This window comes from Rhodamnia argentea, chromosome 6, assembly GCF_020921035.1.
Source record: "Rhodamnia argentea isolate NSW1041297 chromosome 6, ASM2092103v1, whole genome shotgun sequence".
NCBI lineage: Eukaryota > Viridiplantae > Streptophyta > Magnoliopsida > Myrtales > Myrtaceae > Rhodamnia > Rhodamnia argentea.
Window position 1 is genome coordinate 29,629,196 of NC_063155.1, and position 23,889 is coordinate 29,653,084.

The window sequence follows — 23,889 nt, forward strand, 5'->3', positions numbered from 1 at the left end:
TAGGCCCAATAGTTCCCTTCCTTTCAGAATAGCCCATTATTTGTAAACCCGTGAAGAGCCCATCTGCCAAAAAAGGGCAGGCAATATGCATGAGATTGAACCGGGCAGAGTTCCGGAGCCGAACTGTTTTCACTTGGAATGCGATTTTCTGAACATGTTGTGGACTAGGGGACATACTAGCCTAGGACCACTTATAAGAGTGCAAACAGAACTATGAACCGACGAAGAAGATCGCGACCAAATGTCCGGTCAATTCGATTCTATGTTGGCCTGGCCTTGGTTGAGCTCGAGCCCGAACCCGAACAAATGCACGCTGAGGGGCTTGCCGAGAAAATGATGGGGATGGATGCCAAAAACCCTCCGATCACGGTATGCATTGTTGTTAGAAGTGAGATTAAAAGGCACAAGAACTTGTCTTTGGGCTTGGAGTCAATCGAACAGTACACAACCTTCGGTCACATCTCGAGGCGAAGGCACCGGGGGTGTTGGTTCCGGTGTGTAATCGACTTTTGAAGAACAATGTGCTCCGATATCACGTTGGGCTTAAGCAGCTGTAGCTCATTTACCGAAAATAATTTTCCCACGTAGGTCGATAAATGTCCTAGCGCCTATGTTGGTCATATCTGATATCTATATGTGAGATTTCGCAATTACTCTCTAGTACCTCGATCAGACCTTCATCTAGGATCACTCTTTTGCACATTTTGGATTTGCGCGTTGTGAGACAAAGTTCTAATTAACAACATTAAACCACTTATCTATCGATATTTTTGCGTGGAGATGAAGAAAGTAAAGCTAGCATAAGGTTGGGGATTTGAAACGGTGGCTTCTCCACCTTTGATTTTTCCCTAGAAGCTGCTTAGCTTGTTTAACCAGTTGGCTTGGAAAATTAGAATTGGAAACTCTCACTCGGTGGGGATTTCCCCAAATCTCAACTAAGTGAGTTTTTTTTTTCTTTTTTTTTTTCAAATATGAAGAAACAAAAATATCATAAGGGACCCATCCATGGGTAACTCAGTTGGTTATGACGCACTTGGAATTATGTGGTTAGACGCACCTGGTCCCAAGTTCGATTTCCCGGTGAGCACTAGTGATTTAAGTGGGGGGTCATGGCGGTGGGTTGTTGTGCTAATCTCCTCCGAGGAATAGTCGAGGTGCGCGCAAGCTAACCCGAACACCTCGGTTATAAATATATATATCATAAGGGCTAATAAAGGGTATCCTGAGCAATTGCAATAATCGGGTTCATTGATATTCCTGGTATAGTAGACGTTATCGCACATACAATCATACAACAGCGAAATACTGATTACCAAAAGTAGAAAAACATTATCAGTAGCTCCAAAGAAATCGTTAATGTCACTAAAAGCATCTAAATTAAGAACTCTTGAAATATTGACTTTGAGACTAATAACATTATGCATTCAAATGATAATTTCCAGTTCTTAATCAATATTAGATATAGACTTTCCTACTTCTTTTAGTTCCTAGTTTTGTTTTAAAAAAAAAATTGGAACGATATTCACCATTTTTTTTGCTGGAGAACAATATCCACTATTTTATAAGTTTCGGTTGAATCATTAATAAATCACTTATTTTTGTGAATGCTATTCACTTAGATTTGCTTCCTTAAAAAAAAAAAAGGAAATATGACTCATCATCCCATCCAAAGATAACATCCAATTGAAATTTTCCCTAGAAACCGATAAACAAGTTAAGCCGTTTTTCGGGAAAAATTAAAGGCGGAGGATCCGTCGTTTCGATATGATGACACAAGGCACCGTTAGCTCATCATTTTCTTTGCATGCATACAATTTGTAAGGTTTTATTAGTATAATATTTTTTTGAGTGATTGAGAGAGCAACAACATGTTGCGAGTCACAAATTCATGAAGAAGTGGACTCAACAGTAATTTATAATTATATGTTTTTTTTAAGTTAAAAGCAATATGTTAATCTCACGGTAGATTATTGACCAAAAAAAAATCTCATAGTGGATTTAAAGGGAAAATTACTAAAAAAGTCATATACTTATTGCAATTGTGTCAATTAAGTCCTAAATCCTTTTTTTATATTTAGTTCTAAATCTTTTGTAATTGTGCTAATTCAGTTCACTTAGGGAATTTTGCTCGACCGGCGCTACCTAATATTTTAATAATATCATGATTTTTTTTATTTTTTATTTTATTTTATTTTCTTCCCTTTCCTTTTTCCCTTTCCCTTCCATGTTCTGCCTCCGACCGATCGTCGAGGGAAAAGGGAAAGGGAAGGGAAAAAAAATATTAAAATTTTATGTCGTCGGTCGGCCGACATCCACGTTAGCGCCGGTCACCAAAAATTCGTCGAACGGATTGAATTGACACAATTGCAAAAAGTTTAAAATTGAATCGGTAAAAAAAAAAATATGACTGAAATAGCACAATTGCAATACATTTATGTCGTCTTTTTTGGTAATTTTTCCTGGGTTAAAAACAGTTACATAATCATTTATCTAGTGCCTAATCTCCTGTGCTAAATGTAGAAGTCATCAAGAATGCCTCTCCATCTCTTCATCTCCGCTTTCAAGCTAACCACAGACCGAATCCCAATATCACATCAAGCCACGTTGGGGGTGAAGAAAGCACGACAGCATCCATGGAAGGATCGATGAGCTTTGATGATGCTGCAGTCAGCTGTGAAGTGGTGGGCTGAGAAGGCTAAAAGTCAAAGAAGCCATCAGACAATGGAGGACGAAGTCCCTTTTTACAGCAGAAAAAGAAGAAAAGCACAAAGCTGTGGGGGAGGATTCCAGCTCGTGACTGATGTCTGCCTGAGCTTTTCGCCATTATCGGATTCGATCCAGGATACTTATAACCCCACAACCTGCATATGTTCTTGTATCCAGACAAAAGTAAACGGAAGACGTTCCGTCCTCTCATTCAACAGTTTCCCAAATTTCTCAGCTGGACGTGGGCACGAGATTAGCCAAGTCCGACAACGATTCCGATAGACCCGATGACCGAGGTCTTGAATCCAAGGCGAAGATCGCAATGTAATCGTCTCTCTCGGCTTTAACTCTGATCATTCGATGCCGGGGTCGAAGTTGTATGATGGCGAGGAGGACCTGGAGGACACACGCCAAAAACACAGTGACGTTGCTGTCCTTCCGACCGGCGCCACATCACGTGGGCTTTGGCCCCTGCTTCGTACGCAGATTTTTTGAGCGGGGATGATGCGTCCCACGTGACCGTACCTGCGGCTTCTCTTGCCTCGAGCACTTAAACGTGGCGTCTGAACTGGACCAAGATCCACTTCCTGCGTCTTCTTTTGTTGCTTGGAGTGCGATCGTAACGGGCCTACATACCTCCTCCTCCTCCTCTCCCCCATATAGCAAGAGAGGTTGTTTTTGCCACCCACTGACGTGCCCTACCACACGTACGAACGCCAACATGCAGCCGCCCACCAGATGATGCACACGCCCCCCACCCAATGATGCAATGCCCTTTGTTTCCTTCTGGTTCGAGAAGTAATTCAATTTAGGGCACGATGCTTACGACCCCGAGCTGCATGATCTTGTCGAGTTTGGGCCTAATTTGGACATGAGTGACAACTATTGATGTTGAGATACCCGTATGATTTGTGTTAGAGAAATTTCACATCGAATTAGTGATGTTATGCGGTGTGGAACAATTAATATATTATAGTTTGTCCATAATTTATTGACTTAAACTTTTGGTAAATATATCAAAGAAGAAAGGAATTTGGTGTCGGGGGAAGTATTTTGATTAGTCTATCATAGTTGGCACATAACTTATTGACATGTCTCGCTCCACCATATCGCGACCTGTGTTTATGCCAACCTTTTTTTTTTTTGGTCAGAGTGTTTATTCCAACCTCACCCGCCTCTGAAAGAGGCAAAAAGCTCAAATGACTCGACCAATCAAGTTGGGCGAGCGACAATTTCACAGGTTATTTCTAGGAGAGCTGAAAAGGATTTTACAAGCACGACAACATAGAAAAGAGCGAGCATTGATACAACCACGTCAGATCGTACCAAGTTGGGGTGGGTCGGTTGATTGAGAGAATCCACATCTCATATTTTCATGTCGTGGAGGGCTTGAGCTTCGATCATTGCCATGGGGTCTTCAAACATGAGCAGGCACAAAGCACGAAACAAAATACTTTAAAAAAAATTAGAGAAAAATGACTGAAGAATCTGTTAATTTTCGTACGAGCCATGTTTTTCATTTTATTTTTAGACTTAGAAAATGCAGATGTGAAGTCTCAATTTTTTTAGATTTCATGCAGTATATTGATAATGATAAACGACACAAGTAATCCATGAACTTTGGCCTAATATGCAATGGGATCTCTGAACTTTAGCCAAATATGCAATGTCATCCTTAAAATTTTAATTTGTTTAATACAATCCCCGAACTTTTGGTACATGTTCAATTTAGCCCATGCACTAAATGAAAATGTTCCATGTTGAATTAATGGAAGGATAACGTTGAATGTTTTCATACAATACAAGGAGTAAATTGAATATATATCGAAAGTCTCCACATTGGACAAATTAAAATTCAGAACCAATATTGCAGATTTGCATAAAGTTCAAGGACCATATTGCACAATAAACTAAAGTTTAATGGTCATTTGTGTCATTATCCCGACGATAATGTATCATTTTGAAGCGATGAGAATCAATACATGTGCATTATTGACTATGCTGCGGTTGGATCATTTCGGGGCGACAGATTCGGAAGCAAAAGAGAAAAAAAGAGCTCCAGTTGTAAAGTTTTGAAAATAAAAGTCCGTGCTGACTTGTCCTTGTGCGCCGCGCGACGTGAGCAACGCACTTTCAATATGGTACACATGTATCAAGGGAAAAAAAAAATGCAGCAGCATCAAGAGCAGGTGCAATTAAAGTAATAATAACGGGTTCTGCATTTTCCAGCTCTTCTGTATCTTTTGGCATCATCCCAGGTTTTCTAGACTGAACAACTTTTTTGATTGGACGCGAAAACAAAAATATATTTCTTAAAAAAATCATTGTGTATGAGTTAGATGACACATAGCATTTGAAGGGTATACCGGTTTGAGATTTTTACCCTCCTCGTAACAGATATATCAAATTCGGATTTTTCGTGATATTAATCCAATTTAACGAACGATAAATTCGTCACGGGTGTGTCAATTTAAAGTTTTTCGAGGTCAAAAAATTAATTTAAAGTAAATTTATCACGAATGTATCAATTTAAAGTTTTTAGTGGTCAAAAAAATAGTTTGAGTTAAATTTGTCATAAGTGTACCAATTTGAGATTTTTGGTGACATGAACCATTTATATAAAAATTAATCGGAGGTCATATAATTCTTGGCACGTACATCAAAACTATACAAAGGCTACTTTTAAAATGGTTGCTTCATTGAATAACGCGGGAGAGGTAGCAAAATGAAGATCGAGGCCCTTTTATTTCGAGAAAAATAAATAATTTAAAATGCATTTTCTTATAAGTGATCGCTTGGATCTCTTACAAAAATGAAAGACGAAAAAAATACTTTCATTATCCATGAAAATATTTAGACATAAATTATCGTGGACAATATATTTCTAGTGTTCCCTATACAAGTTTTTAAGTAGAGAGACGCGTTCGATAATGATCTAGGGTTTTTATTTCCAAAATAGAAATTTATTTAATAACAGCATAAAATTTTTACGATAGGGTGATTGGTTGTCGGGGGACCGTAGGCTGAAGATCGGCAAAGTGCGGCAATTGACGGACGGAGATCAGCTGTCGGTGGTTGGCGAATGGTAGCCGGGGACTGGAGACCGGTGACGGAAGAAGAGTGGACGGAGACCGGCGGAGGTTGCCAGAGATGGGTGAACGGCAGCTGGGAATTGGAGCTTGGCCATCGGCGGATGGCGGCCGATGGTAGGGACACGACAGAAACAACCGACGGATAGCGGCAGGCAGATGGCAACCGATGGATGGAGAATGGCGGCGGGGACGCGAGAGAGGTGATCGATGATTGGCAACATGCGACCGGCAGCTGACAGAAAGCGACAGGCAACCGGCGATAGGGATGCGAGAGATAAGGAGTAAGCAATGAGAAGAATTATTATTTCTGTTTTTGTTTTCTAGAAATAAAAAGTGAAAATTTTATATTTCTCATTTCTATTCCAAACCTATTCTAGCCAAAAATTTATCCCGAAAATGCAAAAGTGAAATTACATTACCAAACGGATTTACGTTCCAAACTTATTCCTTGGAACAGAAAAATAGGAAAATAAAACTGTTGTCATGCGGACCCTAAAGGTACAATCGATTTTTTTTTTTTTTTCAGAAATTACTTTTCAAATCAGTCATTTTTCGAGAAACCGACAAAGCCTGATTTGCGGTATTGATTCTTCACAGGAGGATGGGATAAGTTTCTTAGGACAAAATATCGGCGCGGAACGTACCGAAGTTCCAAATAAATCGCTTCTTATTGAATAACGAATAAGACCCTTTTCTTAAAAGTCCATAATTTAGAGCTCAACCACTATGCCCGCTTTCAAAATTAATTTTTCCTTTAAAAACCAAACTGATGGCTTAACCTCAACACTACTTATTGAGAAATCCAGTAGCGAGATAGCCAAACCGTCGCCTGAGATCATCTGGCCGATAGGTAAAACCTTGCCATCGACAGAAGCAGCCGAACGGTTCTTCTTTGTTCAATGATAAAACATACCATTTTTTTGTTTTCTAAACCTCCCTCATTCTGGGTCCATTCAGGGCTCGAATACAAGGAGGAAAGTTGTTGTTTATCGCTCAACCAACAATGGAATATAACAAGCTGATCGATGATGGGGAATATACCCATCGATTGGATTTAGAAGATGTAACTTCTAGAGGAGCTTTTGAAAAGGACAGATCTTTTTTTTTTTTGTACTCGTAGGAAACTATTTACATTGCGCTGTCAATGCATTGAACTCTTTCGAAATTTTTGTTTTCCATAATGGGTCCGTTTATCTCACTGAAAACTTTCTGTTGCTAGAGAATGCTTTCAGGAAATTCAATTTCAGAGAAATTGAACCGTTTTCTATGGTTTGTTTGTGCTGATAGCAAGTTGAAGGTGCTATGGTATTTGATAACGAGTAAAATCCATGAAAGGCGGGTTGCTACAAAGTAGAGCCGACAATGTCTTTGTTTATTAGGAAATTGATCAAAATAATATATGTTACAAAAAGAAACCTATGAAAGATATCTGAAATTACTTTAAAAAGTTGTTTGGACCAAAAACTAACCAAGTCATTGATACACGAGCATGGCAACAAGCATCGCTGGGCACACGCCCAATGCCAGAGAATAAATGTGATATCGATACTTATGCTAATCGATAGTCGGTTACCGATCTGTTGTCGAGATACGAGAATGGATGATCGAAGATTATCGGTGACGGTATCAGTTGGTGGGAATCGGCAAGTCAGCAGAAGATTGGGAAGAAAGTAGACACGACCAAATATGGTTACAAATTCAGAGCCACTAGAGGACCAAGTGATTGCAATCCCAGGGCAGCCGACGGGCAATTTTGAAGGAGTAAGCATTTAGGAACAAGATCATGCATCGTGACAACATGGGCACTAGATTTTCGGTAAGAGAAGAACATGGATACAACCGTTGAAAACCGCTTGGGAGCAATTACCACACAATCACCATAAACATCATTGCTTATCCATTAGAGAGACCCTCGCGCAAATCAAACAAATTTGCTATCTTTTAGTATTTTTTTCCTGTATTGTACTTGTATTGTCCAGACTCGCATCATCGATTAAATTGACTGTGTTTCTTAGTTGTAGTTTTTAACTTTGTGTCATCAATTAAATTCTGGCGTGTATCTCTATCCCGAATGTTGCATCGTCGATTAAATTCTGGCGTAATATCTTAGCGTTTTCGGGCTTTGTCGTTGATTAAGTTTTGGTGTAAGTTATTTATGTTAGTCATGCTGCGAAGTTTGTATTTTCCTGGACTTATCGACGATTAAATTTCGACTTAATTTGTGTTTGGAAAATCCTATTGAAATTCAAGTTGTTGATTCTCTAGTTTTCTTGGATATTTGCTGTCCGAAGTCGCCACATAGCATGTTTTCCTTTAATTAAAAACAGAAAAACGACTTTCAGTAAAAGATATTTTCTCACGGAAGAAATTTCGGCGAAACAAAAGTTTTATATAGTGATCTATTTGGAAATGGGAAAGAAAATGAGCATTAATGAAGTATATCTAGGAGACTTTGTTTTTTTAAAGGTAGTTTATCGGAAGAAACGGGAAAAAATGAGAGACAAGATAAAGATATAGAGGGACTTACTCTTCTCTCTTGGACGCTCCTTGATAGATAGAGTTGTTTCTAGGCGTGAGCATGGTTCAGGTGGGCGCTTTCCACCCTAGAACTGAGATGCACCCACCAAGGACCACTTTCGAAAAATTTGAACTGAGAACCATTCGTTAGGATTCTTTCTTTGTTTTAAATTATCGATTATATATATATGTATCAAATATATTGCCGGTCCGGTCCGGGTGGGGAAAAGCGTCAAAAAAGTCCTAAACTTATTGCATTAGTGCTAATTCAATCCTAAACCTTTTTTTTTGTGTCGATTCAATCCTAAACTTTTTGTATTTGTGCCAATTAAGTCCCAAATCTTTTATTAATGTCAATTCAGTCCTAAACATTTTACAATAGTGTCAATATAGTCCTAAAAAATTTGTATTTATGTCAATTGAGTCAATTCGGTCAATTTTGATTGGAAATCACTGGCATAGATGTCAATTATCCCACGTGGCACGGTTGGTGCTAACGTGGATATTTTTTTTAATTTTTTTAATAATTTTTAACAAATAATTTTGAAAAAAACCAAAAAAAAAAATATTAAAAAATGTCCAAGTTAGCTAGCCATGCCATATAAGACAATCGATATTTACGTTAGTGATTTTTGATCAAAATTGGCCGGATTAACTCAATTGGTACAAATATAAAAGATTTATGACTGAATTGGCAACAATACATAAGGTGTAGGACTAAATTAACACCAATAAAAGGTTTAGGACTTAATTGACATTAATGCAAAAGGTTTATGACTAAATTGGCATAAAAAAAAGTTTAAAACTGAATTGGTACTAATGTAATAGGTTTAGGACTTTTTTGACACTTCTCCCGGTCCGGGTGGACAGGGGGGCGGTTCCACACTAGTCCGATCCGGTTTTGGGTGGTTTCCGTTTCTTTAGCACACCCCTAGTTATTTTCAATTCATGAAAAACGTTTTTCATTAATCAGGGTAGTTTTCTATCAACCAAATGCTGCAAAATCCGAAAAATAGTTTTCTGGGAGTGATTTTTCATCAACCAAACTGACCATAAGTAGTACCTACTATTCACTCCTAAAGTAAAATGGTTTAATTTCGTAGCTGGGTATGTTGTTTGTTCAGGGGCCAGTTTGGGGGGCTTTAAGTCAATCAAGATAAACCCCTGTTTTGTTTAACATGTTAATGTTCTTAGATTCTCAAAAGAATAATAAACTTTTTATTCGCCGGTGATGCGCCGACCAGATATTCGGATTGGGCAAAATAACACTAAGTAACGGACAATAAGAGAGAGAGAGAGAGAGAGAGAGAGAGAGAGTATTTAACTAGGGTTCTTGGAAAGACAGCTACGTGTCGTGGGTGTACGTATGCATGACGTACGTTTCATACGAAGCATCCACCGATCAAGAAGCCACCATTTAGGTTTTCATTAATGGCCCAATGAAGAAAAAGATAGACAAAAGAAAAAAAAAAAAAAAAAGGAAAAAGATGCCCATCTCCTCCTCGACCGCTTACAAAAATCTCTCTCCCACACCACACTGTTGCCATCGTATGACTTCCCTAACTCTCTCTCTCTCTCTCTGCCTCCCTCCCTCCCTCCCTCAAGATCTCTCCCAGGTTTTGGCATGAGATCATTTCTGTCTCACTCTCTGCGATTGTATTTTCTTCTGGGTGTTCTTGTTTCTGATGGCTCTCACTTGGTCATATGCTTTTGCTTCTCGTTTCTCTGATTTCCTGGAGCTATGTTTTTTTGTCAGGGTTCGGGCCGATTTAGATCTACAGGGAGGTGTGGCTTTTTTGTCCAGAAAATTTTGAGTTTCTACTTCTTTTCCCTGATTTTCGCTTGGTTTGGCCAGAAGATGAGCCCAGAAAAGTTCCAAAAGAGTCCCTTTCTTCCCCCACTGATTTTATAGCTTTTCTTTTGGGTCAATCCGGGGTAGTTCTTACTCCTGGATGCTGTTTATTGATTTTATGTTGCTTTCTCTTGATTTTTTAAATATATAGTACGATGATCTACTGTTTTATATAAATATATATAGATGATATAGGGTTCAAGATGGCAGATTCTAACTTTGGGGTGCTCTTTTACGTAAGACCCTTTTCCACAGTTTCTTCAGTGTTGGTCAAAGCCAATAGGCTAACGTGTGTTCCTTTTTCTTTCTTTTGACCCCCTTCTGTTTTCGAGATTATCCGGGATATATAGACATATCGAATTCTTCTCGGTCTCTCTTATGTTTCTTACAAATCCAGATATTGCAACAAGCATGGAATGATGATATGTGGGTTAGCACGCCTTTACAGTCGTCGTTTGCAGGTGTAGCATCATCAAGATTCACATGCGAAAATGGACGGCGATGATTGGATCGCCTTTTGCCGAAAGTCCATCGGAGTTTGAGAATCTTGATGATGCTGCATCAGCAATAAACGACTCTACACTACAATCTCGATGTCCCTCTTCTTTGTGTTTTTCTGTTGCCTTCAGGTGGGTTTAGATTAAATTTGTTTTCCCTGAGGTCTACGTATTAAAAGATGCCTACAGACTTCCCTTTGCGCTTTTCGAAAGAAGTATGAGATTCAGATCGAAGCTGATTAAAGATACCGAGAATACTGACTGCCTCCAAAGCTTTGTGCGTTTTCTAATTGCGCAGATCTACAGTTGTGTTTCCTCCGATGAAATATGCGAAACCTATTTTATGTCAGAAATTGCTTATGTATCACAAGTTGCAAGAAGGCATAACATTTGGATGTTGCAGAAGCTGGGAACTGGTGAGATTCGCCTGCATGAAATATGTTCATCATGCTCAGGAAAGGGTAAATTCCCTTCAATCTTGCAGATTTCTACTTTGTTACCAATTACTTTCTCTGGCACGTTTGGCCAGTACATAAGAATTGCTTCTTTTGGTAATTTGTCTGTTGGTAAAAAATACACAGAGGTTGTTTGCTTCTCCTCAGTTTGTTTGGCTCAATAGCATCTGAAGATGAGCGCGATGCGTTTGTTGAGCACGAAGGCCAACAAAAGAATGGTCGCCGTCATTTGTGTCTTTTGTGATCTTCATCATCAGATTTTAGATAGTCTTAGCTTGTATAAAACATCGATTTTGGTTCAAATTTCATGAAACAATGACAGAATATCTAATTAGGATCAAATGTGTTTACAATGTTCATACACAAGTTAACAAAAATCATAATGCTTTTCATAAATTTTCAGCGAGTTTCCTGTCGAACTCAATTGAATCACATCTCTTTAAATCTAACAAGTTGACCATGATGTGTTCATCACCTGAAAGTACTCTAACTTTCCTACCACTTCTGTCTTGACTTAGATATGGATGAAACTGTGTGATCATTTATTTGATTATCCGTCAAACTATGTCTTCTCAGCAAAATCATGGCCAGCAAAGATGTGAGTGAGAACTCCGGAAATGGTTTTCGTGTCTCAGAAATTAGTTGCATCTTTGAAATCAGGAACTGGTTTTTTCCTTGTGACCCTGATGCGCCAATCAAGGTGGGAGGATGTCCAATTTGTCACTGCCACATTTTTGCTTTTGCTAATTATCCGCACAAAAATTTGACCTATCAATCTCATTGGCGTGGGACCGATCGAAACCGTTCACATAAACTTCTTTTCACCTCTGCAATCGAAATGGTACTAGAAAGTATCTCAAAATATCTCCCATCTTCTGCTTCATCCATCATGACAGCGACAAAACCAGACACCTCAATTGAATTTTGTGGAAGTCCGGGTGCCTGAACATTGTGACTAGTCCTATAATAAGTTAGGTTTATGTTTCCTGATCAAGAAACCTCGTTTAGATAATTACCTTCGTTGACTATATGTAGATGCCTAAGGACACCTCATGCATGTCAAGGTTTGCCCTAAAGTCAAGAGATGCTATATATGGTGCAAAGGGAATTTACCTTATGGAATGTGATTTTTCAGGGGCTATGGAGAAGGGATGGAATATTGCGTAGGCAAGATATATCGGTCAAATGCGGCTTTGCCTAATCAAGAAACGAGAAGATAGAGGGACACTGCGTTTGCAAGTGTTGGAATGCATTGCATAATAAAGACATTTTGGTTGTAAATTTTTTTTTTTTTAAACTTCACAAAGTCCATCTTTCCGGTGTGCCTTATAGCATTCCAAGTAAGTCATCATCTGTTTGAATTTTTTTCTAATTTAATTTTAAACCATGGGTACGAGCCTAGAGGCCCAACTACCTGAATACCCATAAAACACCCTGTAAGTCCCATGAAATATCGATTAGAATGGAACTTTGTGTTGAATGCTATCAATCTTTGTAGGTTGGATATACATTTCAAGAATGGACGTCCGTAGTTTTGCAAACACTAGCGAAGATTATCTCTCTGGAAGTTCTTCTTCCAAAATATCAAGCATAGTTTCCCAACATTCCTAGGGCGGTGTAAAGACACATTATTCTTTGTTTGTGTTCTGTCCTTTCAAAGATAAGCCGGGCGGGCTTTGCCGAGATCGAGCTGAAGAGTCATGATCCTTTAGTTGCTTTCCCCTTCATACTCACCCGTTTTCCGTGTGTTACTGAACGTGAAGTGTTCGTGCTTCTCTTTTAACTTTGATTGACAAGTAATGATAGTAATACTTCAAAAGATTTTCTGTTCTTAGTTTATCCGATTTCATGGCCATTGCTTTTGGATGCTTTTCCTATTGTTCGGAAGACTTCATTGATGAACTTAATTTCCAACTGCTGCAAAATTCATAAGGATCTCCAGTCAAATCTCTGTGTGCGTTAGACAGCTTTTGCAGCAGACAGAAAACTCATGACTTGTCTGAAGAACTCAGCTAGTAGAGATGTCCATAAGACAGGTTGTGACTTGAGAGACATAGTCGGATGTCCGTGTATAAATGTAAACCCTACATGAAATGAGAATTCTTTTTATGACTCTTTCATGACCTCTTGTTGCAGTAGCCCTACGTTTTATTATCTTGCCATTTTTGGGAGTTCTCAGATTTGTTCTCTTTGGGTTTGTATCCAAGTAAAACATAGGCGTGACTGATGGGTTCGTCAATATGAAATTACCCTCATCCAAGTGCCTTGAGTTCATGTGAGGTTCAACGTTGGGAATCAGTTTAACCATCGGTGATCAAAAGACCCATGAAAATGTTTTCTCCGATCCGCCCTGAAGGATTATCCGTCGCAGTTCTTTCACCGTTTGATTTACTGTGCATATCCCTTTTTATGCTTTTCGGATGGATTCCTGGCGCTTGTACAAAAAGAAACGAAATGCCCTTATCTTAATTATCAGTTTCTCGTTCTATATAGATGATTTGGTGGATATATAGAGCAATTCACAATCCAAAAGCCATGGGACACAAGGGTTTCCAGTTCGGGGATTGAAGAGTATTCATTCAAATCTCATCAACTACATGCAAACGGTTCTAAGTCATGGCGACCTGCACATGTTGAAAGTCTGAACCTTATCGGTTCAGGAGGCTTGCATAGTACTTCATGAGCCTTCAGAGAGCTAAACCTTTGTGCCGGTGCCCCTAGATTATTTAGAAAAAATTATGCTTTTTTAGTGGAATTTCACTTTTGTCCGAGTATATGGTTGGCATAATCCACCGTACTAAATCTACGCAAAAGTTGTCCCGTTGCCAAGACACTTACTAGTTAATGGAAATAATGGTCCCCATGCAAGCATTGCCTGGTTATAATTGAGGGGTAGTACGATCAAGAACCTTTGCAACGACCATTATAATGGCATTCCTGCACTAGACTCCTCGACTGCTCCCTAAATTGAATGGCTCCCACACCATCGCAGTACAGCCGAAATGAACCGGTCGACCATCTTCTTTGCTTTAGTTATATCCAGAGGAATGTGTGCACGGTTCTTTCGGACGGTGGCGCCATGATCCACGTGATCTAACGGCTAGAATGTGTCGGGTTTGCGCAGTAACGGCTCTCAATGAACATGCCGTGAATTCATGGCTTTTGGCAAACGGGTCGGAAGAGAAGTTACTTTTGTTAGGTTGTCCAAGAAGAAATGCATAATGAGTTCCGCAAGACACTTGTTGTGCAGGAACTTTAATGTCTCCGAAATCATTTTCTTCGGGCACAGCTCGTTCTTCTTCTCTTCTTTTCAGAAAAAACACAGCTCATAAGTAAAAGTTTAAAAGTTGCATCATGTTCTTTTCAACATATATCGAAACTGTTTAATTTTTGCTCGTGAAGTTGCTGATCTCATTAAGAAATTAGGGCTCTTTTGATAAAACCGTTGATCATTTTAGAGTGATTTTCTTACTTTTTAATTAAGTTATTTAGGTCAAAGCTAGTTACCGTCAACACTCGAGCTCAATCACGCTATGGCTCAATAATTTAATGAGATCATTGTACAAGTTCCGTAAAAAAAACTTGACGAGGGAATACTAATGTTCTCTATTATCACAAGACTCGCCGTTACACTCTTCTGTTCAAAAAATGTGAAACCATCGAATTAGCTTAGTCGACTACGTATATCAACTTCTACTCTCAATTTTGGACATCTAAATATGAGATTTTTCTTCTTTGTTGCGATCACCGACTAGTAACTTTTTTCAATTTTCATAGTAATTTATTCATCATGGGATTAGTAAAACTTCCGACTAACAAAGTGGATACCGATAGGAAGCCGCTAGCCTAATAATCCGACAAGACGGTCATTATTTCTAACCACATGATTTTTCAATTAATGAGCCCTTCATGCAAAATACGCGACGATGGTGTGCGGATCTACGGTAAAAAATAACTAACAGTAGTGTCAGACTATCAAGGAAGCATTTTTCGTACTGATATGCACATAATTAACGATACCCTTATTAGACCTAGTCACGAACTTTGCGTCTCATGGCTCGCCCAAGCTCTCTCGGACCAAATGGGTGCGAAGGGCCAAAGAGCACTTAAGAGAGGTCTTGGACCAAGACTTTTCAAGTAAAAGTCTGACCCAGTAAGATCGGGCCCGATCCAAGAAAGGCCCGGCCCAAAGATTTGTATCTACAACATGTTTATTGACATTTGATACCTAATTTATGGCAAGCTTCATATTTTCTCTTATCGCAGTTGCTCTCGGGCGGAAGGCGAGGAGCTTGCGATGTCTTCCGGAACTAGGAGCTTACCTCTACCGACCGGATAACATGATAGGCTCGACCTTTATGGCCGTCTCGGCCCACAATCCCCTCGAATTCATACATGATTGGTAATTTTTCAATTTTAGGGTATTGTAGTAGGAAGAAAGGCTCCATTTTCAAGATCTCTGAATTATTCATTCTGTGTGATCCTGGGCCGGGTCCAACGGTCGCTAAAGCACGTTGAAAGCCAATTGAGTTTTTTCGCTCGAGCCAGGCAACCGAATAAACCGTCAAGACCTCCCACGATCTGCGATCTTTTCTTCTTCTTCTTCTTCCTCCATGAGATGACTCAGAAGATCCCACCAGCCGCCCTCAAGGCTTTGACGGATGGCAGGCCAACGCGATCTCCGTGTCTCTACGGCGAGCTCTATCTACGTATCGATAGGATCATTGCCCCGAAGACCCTGTTCGACCCTCCTCCCAGGCCACTTCTCTCCAATCTCAGCCACGCCTTGCTCAGCCGAATCCTCTCCGACCCTCATTTGCATTCCTCGAAATGCTTGGCCTTCTTCGATTACCTTTTGGAGAACCAGCCCTCCCTCTCGTTCCGTCCTAATCTACGGTCGCACCTAATTCTAGCTTGCAGGCTTCTGAAAGCGATGAACTTTAGCGAGGCGGAGCGGCTGTTGAAATCCGTGCTGATCAGTCGAAAAGGCCCGTGTCCGTTTCCGGTCATCGCGTGTGTGATCGAGAAATGTTTCGTTAAGGCACGAATTAGAGCGAAGTTACTGGAAATGATGTTCAAAGTTTACTCAGAACATGGGTTGTTTGATCAGGCTTCACTGGCATTTGATTATATGAGAAAGAGGGGAGTGCAGATAAATGAGAGGGCGTGTACTGTGCACTTGCTTGCCCTGAAGAGATCTGATGAGGTCGGGTTGTGTGTGGAATTTTTCAGCAAGATGGTCGACTCGGGTATTGGGATTTCTGTGTACTCTTTGACTGTTGTGGTTGATGGATTGTGTAGGAATGGAGCGGTCAAGATGGCGAGGGAGTTGGTGGAACAAATGTCCAGAAAACGTGTAGAACCAAACATCGTCACGTTCAACACACTCGTTGATGCTTGTGCGAAGTGGTGGAATCTTCACGAATTAGACTTGGTGCTGCTCTTGATGCAAAAGGAAGGAGTCGAATTCAATCCCGAAACGTATAAATTCCTAATTGATGGGTACACGAGCTTTGGATGGGCGAAAGAGGCCGAGAAGCTGATATTGCAAATGCATGATCTTGGTTTGAAAGTTGACACCCATGTGTATAATCTGACCATCAGTGCATTCGGTAAAGTACGGTCCGCAAGTAGCGCTGTCAAGCTGTTCGACGAAATGACAAAGAGAGGTGTTGAGAAGAATGCCGACACGTACTGGGCTTTGATTAGCGGGCTCTGCGAAGTCGGAGAGATCGATGAGGTTATAAAATACAACGGCGAGGTGCGGAGGAAGGGAATTCAAATGGGTGAGGTCATGATGGAGAGAGTAGTAGATACTTTTCGCAAGAGAGGGATGGTAGATGAAGCTTACAATTTCCTTGCTGACACGGAGAAGAGAGAGACTAAGAGCTGATCATATTTGCCTACGAGAGCATAGCAAGCGCATCATGCAAAATGAGCAGGAATGAAGAAGCCAAAGATGCTTGCAAATTGAAATGCAATGTTCATTTGCCGCTCCATAGAAGGCGCTTAGACTTCATGTTGATTAAGATGCAGATGCGTCGGTATGGCTTGACGATGATGTATCTTCAAGTTAAAAAGCATAGACTCGAGTATATTCTGTTCGTCATTCAAGAATGGAGATTTTGAGTGCATTGAAGAAGATATGTCATCTGTGAGCAATAGAGAGGTCAGACTGGCCGAAGCTCAATGTATTGCACCCAAACTAGGAAAACAGAGCAATGGTCTAATAAATCCATGCACACTGGATATCTCATTCCGCGGCAAAACAGCAAGAGCCTATTTTCCTCCTCCAGGAACTGGTTTTGCTTGGAATGGATGCTTCGGCCGACATTGCAGATTTGCAAGAGAATGGTTAGTGCAGTGAATTCAAGTCTTAAGCTGAGAGGGGGCATGCAGATTGGTTGCCGATGACGATACTTTGAACCCCTTGAATTGAAAAACGGAGTAGTTCGGTCGCACTTGGTGCTCTGTGACCTTCACTTCTCCTTCCTCCCCTCCCTTCGCGAATACCGTGCCTACAATTGTGGTCCTGTATCCCGGGATTTCTCGTTTAGTTCAAGAAAATGAAATGGCGGGACTCTTTCCTTGGATGGCATATCATATCATTTCCAAACAGTATCGAAACATCTGAGAGTGATTCTCACGAAGGCATAACAACACGCCGCCCAAGTCTCCTATCGACAAAACTTAACTGAGGCAAAAACAGAGAGAATAAGGAATGAGATTTATAAAAAAAAATTAGAATCTCATCGTTGAACTCCTCCGTTGTTAGATTAGACAGGAAAAAAAAAAAAAGGAGGAGAAAGAAACCACCTACTTCCCTAACCAGACAAAGCAAAGCAGCAAAAGATGTACAAAGGAAACCAAACTTGTTAGAGAACCAAAAGGTCAGTCCAAACAAAACTCTTTCCCTCCTTGGCTCTTAAGGGGCCCCGGACAGAATGGGATCTTTAATAATTGACCCGTCATTGCTCCCAAAGGCGGGTATACTTAGAGACCGTTTCCTCATCCTCGCTTTGGGTGTTGTCACACGCCTCTCGTTTTTCTCCACGAGCACAGAGGCATAAGAGCACAACGGCTCAATCTTCTGCTCCTTGCTATGCTTGAGGAAAAGGTCCAGATTTTTACTGTATTTGTCCTCTCCCACGTTCGCCCCCAGCGCCCCAGGAGCAGAAAGTGACTTCTCTCGCAATTCCTCGTCATCGTCTGAACAGTACCCATTCTCCAGTACATCTTGCATAGCAAGATCGTCGTACTCTTCGTCTGATTTAGTAGACTGCTCATCGACTGATCCTACCTGTTGAGGGCAATACTTCTCCAGTCAACAAATAGAGAAGAGCACCACAAGGGTGCAGGACCACTTAAGAGAGAGACTCAGATCAAAGAGGAAACTCATACCTCTTCGTGGTCGTGTTTATTATCATCGTCGGTCAGATCTTCATCGCTGTCCACTGCTGGATCATCGGCCTCCTCATCACTTCCATGCACGGAGTGGTCTTCCTTCAGCTGAAAAGTATAACGAGTATAAAAAAAAACTCAGCAGAATTTCGCATTTTGTACAACAACAATGCAATCATTCCCTGGGAACGAAATGCTTGTGAAGTTGTGTATTTACAGATTAAAGTACAACATACCTCCTTGGCAGGCCCATCAGACGCCCTTGGTGAGCTGCAACAAGACGAATAGTATTTACTGCCATTATCAGTCCAATCAGCCCTTGATTCATCAACACTTCCAGCATAGCTTCCAGCATAGCTCGTGCCTCCATCACTGGGCCAAGCACTGATTCCAAAATGACCAAACTGAAGATTAACTGGCTCAGCCTTTCCGATCTGCAATGGACCGTACATAGGGTTGCCTATTCCATTCTCACTCCCGTTGCCCGACACAGGCTTCCCGTTACTGTCGACTGAATTCACAGGCCAAGCCCTGGCAACAGATCCATCTGTATTTAGAAGTGCCATCAGATGCCTAGAAGAACCTTTTCTCTGGATCAGCTGAAACATCCCCTTAGAGCTTAAGGAATTTGCAGCACGTTGGTTCCTGTACTCCTCATCAATCACAGAAACTGTGTTCGTCGTGGGATCATAAAGCTGCTCCCCTACTTCGCGCCTTCGAAGGCAACTAAAAACTGTGGCATGGATTGCCGCCACACTCCTATCAACATTGGTATTGTTTACTTTAGGGACCAGATGCTTGTCAGCCCTTTTACAAAGATAGTCCTGTATTGTTCTAATATTCTTTATGTACTTCACATATTTATTTTTCGCTGGGTCCAGTGTCATGTACTTTGCACGAACGGCAAATCGTTCCATGTGCTTGTCTTCATTTGTAATATATATCATAAACGGTATGATCGAGGGATGCTTCTTCATTAGCCCCATCTGCATTAAAAGGAAAGTAATAACCAAATTAAGCCTAAGGGGAGATCCTTGCAAACCCAGAAGTGTACACGGTACAGGAGAGATAAAAGGAAGTGGACCAGGATGAGCTTACCACAAAATTGAGACTCAAGTGAACACCTTCAACAACTACTGATTCTTTCCGCTCTTCCCATGCGGTGATCAAACGATCGAGACTGTCAATTACCATCTCACTTTGTGCTTTAAATCCTTCAACAGCCATCTGTTTTGGACTGATTAATTCAGGAATTGCTCCACTTATTTCAGATGCTGCGGCATCTGGTTTCCCAGGCTTTGATCCATCAGATGTCTCAGCCTTAACAGTTGAGCGCGAAATGCCAGCTAATTTAGTGGCTTTCCTCTTAGCCTTTGCTTCTGCAACCGCAACGGGATCCAAGTGTTCTCCTGCATGGTATGTGGAAGCCCAGAGTAAAGGGTTTTGCTTCTCATCCACAAAACTCCTCATCATGTGCCGAATGGAGTCAGTTGATACCACCGTAGTGATTCCAAGCCTGCTACCCTGCAGGAATGAGCTTCAAAAATCAATATAATTGGGAACAAAGATAAGTGCAGATAAAGCAACGCATTCACTTTGTACAACTAACAACTCCACGTAACATGAAAAGCGATAAAGGATTTCCAGTTCCAGCCCCAAAAAAAATAACAAAAATATGTAGTGAAGAATGCAGCGATAGATAGCTACTATGAACTCCCTAGAACAAAAACCATCCAAGAAAAACTAAAGAACATTAAAGTTCTCAGCTAAAGATATACCAGCAATGCAGACAAAGTAGATTTCCCACATCCACTAGTGCCACATAACAGCACGGTTACGGATTCTTTCCGTTCTCGTATTCTGCAGCAGAAAGGCAGGAGATAATGCTTGAGAAAACATAGACCTCCTCCATGATGTAAATGGTAAATGACAAATCCCACAGTCCATATGGTAAGTAGCAGTAATCACAATTTGCAGAGTTGAAGGTAAGTTTTATCATAATTGCTGAAAAAACCCATAAAACCATAATATGCCTATGATGCAACCAAAGCAGTGCATTCCCGAGAGTGGAGCTTATGTTTTCTCCCAAGAAGAAAGTTGTTGATGAGGAAGATCTATATTACTAGCTGCGAGATATTGAAAAATGTACCTGCAAGCTAAAACCAAGTCAGCCTTCTGATTTGCGCCCACATACTTATACTCAGAAAGACTGCTGCATACAATATCTAAGAAAGTTTCTCTCCTGACAACAACAGTTCTTCGCCTTTTGTACAATTCAAATGCTCCTGAACTGGAATGTTTGTGTGATGCTGCTTTACAGGTATGCCCCTTTGAAGCATCAAAATTAGACGCTACCTCCATTCCCTCTGGAAAGAAGGCATCCACAGAGGCTTCATTTCTCATCAATTCAAAGACCCGTTGGCTTATCTGGTGCAGAAAGAAATAAAACACATCTTAAACCTTAACCTTCACATGTAACTCGCAAATACAGATATAGACAACCTCAAAAGGATGTCATGCAACATGTTTCTTTACGGAAATAAACATCGCTCTCACACCAAACCCAGGAATCAGATGAATCAGCTTATAAAGAAGCATTGAAGTCCCAGTCAGCACGGCCAAAAGAATTCAAACAATCAAATTTGCATAAATTTTAATGGATCGTACAATGTAAAAAAAAAGTATTTTATGAGGGACAAGATCTGAGGTTTTCTTAATTCAAAAGCCAAAGAGGTGCACTTCTATAATACTGTTACACGAAGAGGTCAAATGAGGCCAGCAAAATAGAAGACGACTTTCAAATGCACGAATTGTCATGCCTTTTGAAAAGTAAAGGTGGAGCTGACATAGGAAGAGAGGTTCCGCAAGAAACAACAATACCAATCACCCAATATGAAAAACAAAACGACTGAACTGCCACAAAATTCGCTGAATGACAGAAATCTCAGGCGTCAAGATAGATTCATTACCCATTCACAAAGAAATTGAGTCGCCAATATATAAGAATGCCGGCAATTTCGCTCTTTGAAAGAAGAAATACCGTCCGAGTATTACTACAACAATCAATGAGATCTTATAATTTGTGCTACAGCTTGAGGCCCTACAGGGGAAACTATATAAAAAAAAATTGAAATTTCGCAGAACAGATTGCATGCAAGAAATATATCCGCCTCGCAAAGACCTTCGCCCACAGAAACCAACTGATCGCAGGGTAATGCAGAATTGCGAATATGAAAAGGCAAAATGCAGCTCCAAGCTTCAGCAGAGAGCGAAAGAACGTCAAAAAACAAGACACAGAACAACAAGCTCACGAACCAGAGGGAAGAGAGACCAAAGCATAAATTTTACCTTGAAGGCGTGTCGAGCCTTGCATCCCATGAGCTGAAGAGTGCTCTGGAGAACAGGTCGCGTGTAACGAAACGACTCCTTGCCTTTCTCTCTCTTCTCTCCCTCGTCCACCACCGCTATGTACAGAACTCTCGCCACCTCCGCCATTGCTCCTCCTCCTACCTCCACCTCTCTCTCCCTCTCCGCGTCGGCGCACACCACAAAACAACTACACAGGAAAAAACGTGAGAAAAGAATCAACGGAGGAAAAATTCAAAATCGGCTGACCAATTCAAGCAACCCAGACGAAACTTCAACGGAAGAACAAGCAACCAGCAAACGTCCGATACAACCACCCCCATCCCCCCTCCCAAAAAAAGAAAAAAAGAAAAGAAGGAGAAAATATCGCAGCCGATGGCCGGAGGCGGAGGTTTGAATCGCGGGCCGGAGAGAATCCGGAGGAGAGGGCGATTACGGGGGCAATGCGGGTGACTCGGGACGCGAGGTGAGGCGGATCGAGGATCGAACCTGAAGGAAGAATTCAGAGAAGCGGTCGGTCTAGGGCTTGGGAATCGCGATCGCGAAGCTCGCTCTGCGTTCGGATCGGTGGAAGAACTCCTCGTTGTTGCTGGCGTATCTTCATGTCTCGTGTCACCTCGCTAACACGCATCGCACCACCGCGCCCTCCACGAGTCTCTCCCTCTTTATAAAACAAAACAACTGACCTGCAAAACTCTCTCTCTATCTCTAGAGCGCTTTCAACTCTAAACTGGCCGATCTCTCTCTAGAGCGCAATGACGAATTTGACATCGGTTTGGCTCCTTAATTACGACGCGGCATGCCCCTCGCTTTGATATTTAATGAGGTGGGAGGTCCCGTGGGCCCGTGGGCTGGATCGTAATTTCGTGGAAATTGAGGGGGGTAACTCGCGGGCGTTTTGCAGTTAACCGCCTCGTACTTAATCTCGAAGGAAAAAAATTTGGGAGATGGACTAAAAAAAAAAAAAAAAATCCTATTTTACGCCGTGACCCAATTTTGGCAGAAAAAGGTCATAAAGTAATGACCTTTATGCTTTTTTTGGGGGGGGGTTAGAAAAAAGCAATAAAAAATGACGAGGAATTTGTTTAGCCGGATTATTATTTCTAAATTTGTACTGATTAACTTTTACATTTTTTTACTGTTTTTAAAGGTTTAAATTTCAAAATACAACATTTCATATCGACCCTCGGGTTCGGGTGGAGTGATTCGGATTCGAGTTAGGGTGTCGTTTGGAAATTAGCGAGAGAAATATGCTATCTTTATATGACTGTATATGTATAATAAGGGTATAAGTGGGAAAAGAACAATAAATATGTTAAGTAACTAATATAAATCCAGGTGAATCCTTCCAAATCGGTGAGATTTCGATGAAATTAAAACGTACGTGAAATTGACTGAATCGGTCCATTTGAAACTCTTCCAATATTTTTTCCAACCTTCTCACAATTACAGTTCATTGCCCCCTGCTTCTTCCTAATCCACCCAATACACACGATGTTAATGGGTGAGATCATAAGTAAGTTTTCATGATTCTAAACATTCGGAGATTTCTTTGATGAGAAATTGGAGACGCGCAATGATTTTTGTTTATAACCCCGGTCTGTCTGGTTTCTTTTTCAATGAATCACGGACTATTTTCGTGAAATACGACTCGTTTTTAATTGAGAAAAGTTCCTTGGCTATAAAAAAAAACTGCTGAATGTGCAAACTCGTCAAGAAAAGTGAATCGCTGAAAAATCCGGGACTTGCCATGGAAAAAACACTATTAATCGTAGAAAATAACAACAATTTCGACCAAAAAAAAATGAAAATAACAATCATAAAAGGAAAAAAGAAAAAAAAGAGAGAGACAATACAACGAAAGGTAAATGCTCGAACGTGCCTCGACGCAACCTCTTTGTCATGAAAACAAGAAACGGATATGTCCCATGAATTGAATCTTTTAGCAAGTCCTTTTGTCGCCAAATATGCAAATTTCCGAAGCGATTTGTTTGTGACGTCGA

General features: G+C 40.7%; 2 protein-coding genes and 1 long non-coding RNA gene across 5 annotated transcripts; 2 read left to right on the forward strand and 1 right to left on the reverse strand.

Annotated features, from left to right (window-relative positions):
* The first annotated feature begins 9,730 nt into the window (after positions 1-9,730).
* Positions 9,731-13,235, forward strand: LOC115756449. The gene is made up of 2 exons (XR_004017230.2): positions 9,731-11,819; positions 12,255-13,235. It is a non-coding gene; the product is annotated as an uncharacterized LOC115756449 (long non-coding RNA).
* A 2,433-nt stretch (positions 13,236-15,668) lies between these two features.
* LOC115756432 (pentatricopeptide repeat-containing protein At2g28050) lies at positions 15,669-17,717 on the forward strand. Its single transcript, XM_048280956.1, has one exon. It carries the CDS (start codon positions 15,738-15,740, stop codon positions 17,010-17,012), a length of 1,275 nt encoding a protein of 424 aa, XP_048136913.1. The 5' UTR covers positions 15,669-15,737; the 3' UTR covers positions 17,013-17,717.
* Positions 17,718-17,835: 118 nt separating this feature from the next.
* On the reverse strand, positions 17,836-22,572 carry LOC115756431 (P-loop NTPase domain-containing protein LPA1 homolog 1-like). Of its 3 annotated transcripts, XM_048280955.1 has the most exons (9): positions 22,376-22,570; positions 21,869-22,076; positions 20,836-20,947; positions 20,670-20,790; positions 20,299-20,380; positions 19,619-20,044; positions 18,757-19,506; positions 18,521-18,628; positions 17,836-18,419 (listed from the first exon to the last, which is right to left on the reverse strand). In XM_048280955.1, the coding sequence occupies exons 2-9, from the start codon at positions 22,013-22,015 to the stop codon at positions 18,045-18,047; spliced, it is 2,121 nt and encodes a 706-aa protein (XP_048136912.1). In that variant the 5' UTR covers positions 22,016-22,076; positions 22,376-22,570; the 3' UTR covers positions 17,836-18,044. The 3 variants fall into 3 exon arrangements, with proteins under 3 accessions (XP_048136912.1, XP_030552068.1, XP_030552069.1); XM_030696208.2 differs by having other exon boundaries at positions 20,670-20,947; positions 22,376-22,572; XM_030696209.2 differs by lacking the exons at positions 20,299-20,380; positions 20,836-20,947; positions 21,869-22,076; positions 22,376-22,570 and having other exon boundaries at positions 20,670-20,807.
* Between the last annotated feature and the right edge of the window lie 1,317 nt (positions 22,573-23,889).

Coding starts and splice junctions, on each gene's coding strand:
- LOC115756432 (XM_048280956.1), top strand. CDS start 15,738: ATGACTCAGAAGATCCCACCAGCCGCCCTCAAGGCTTTGACGGATGGC.
- LOC115756431 (XM_030696208.2), bottom strand. CDS start 22,015: ATGGCGGAGGTGGCGAGAGTTCTGTACATAGCGGTGGTGGACGAGGGA. Junction 20,948..21,868: donor AGGCTCGACACGCCTTCAAG/GTAAAATTTATG, acceptor TTTCTGCACCAG/ATAAGCCAACGGGTCTTTGA. Junction 20,381..20,669: donor GACTTGGTTTTAGCTTGCAG/GTACATTTTTCA, acceptor TTTCTGCTGCAG/AATACGAGAACGGAAAGAAT.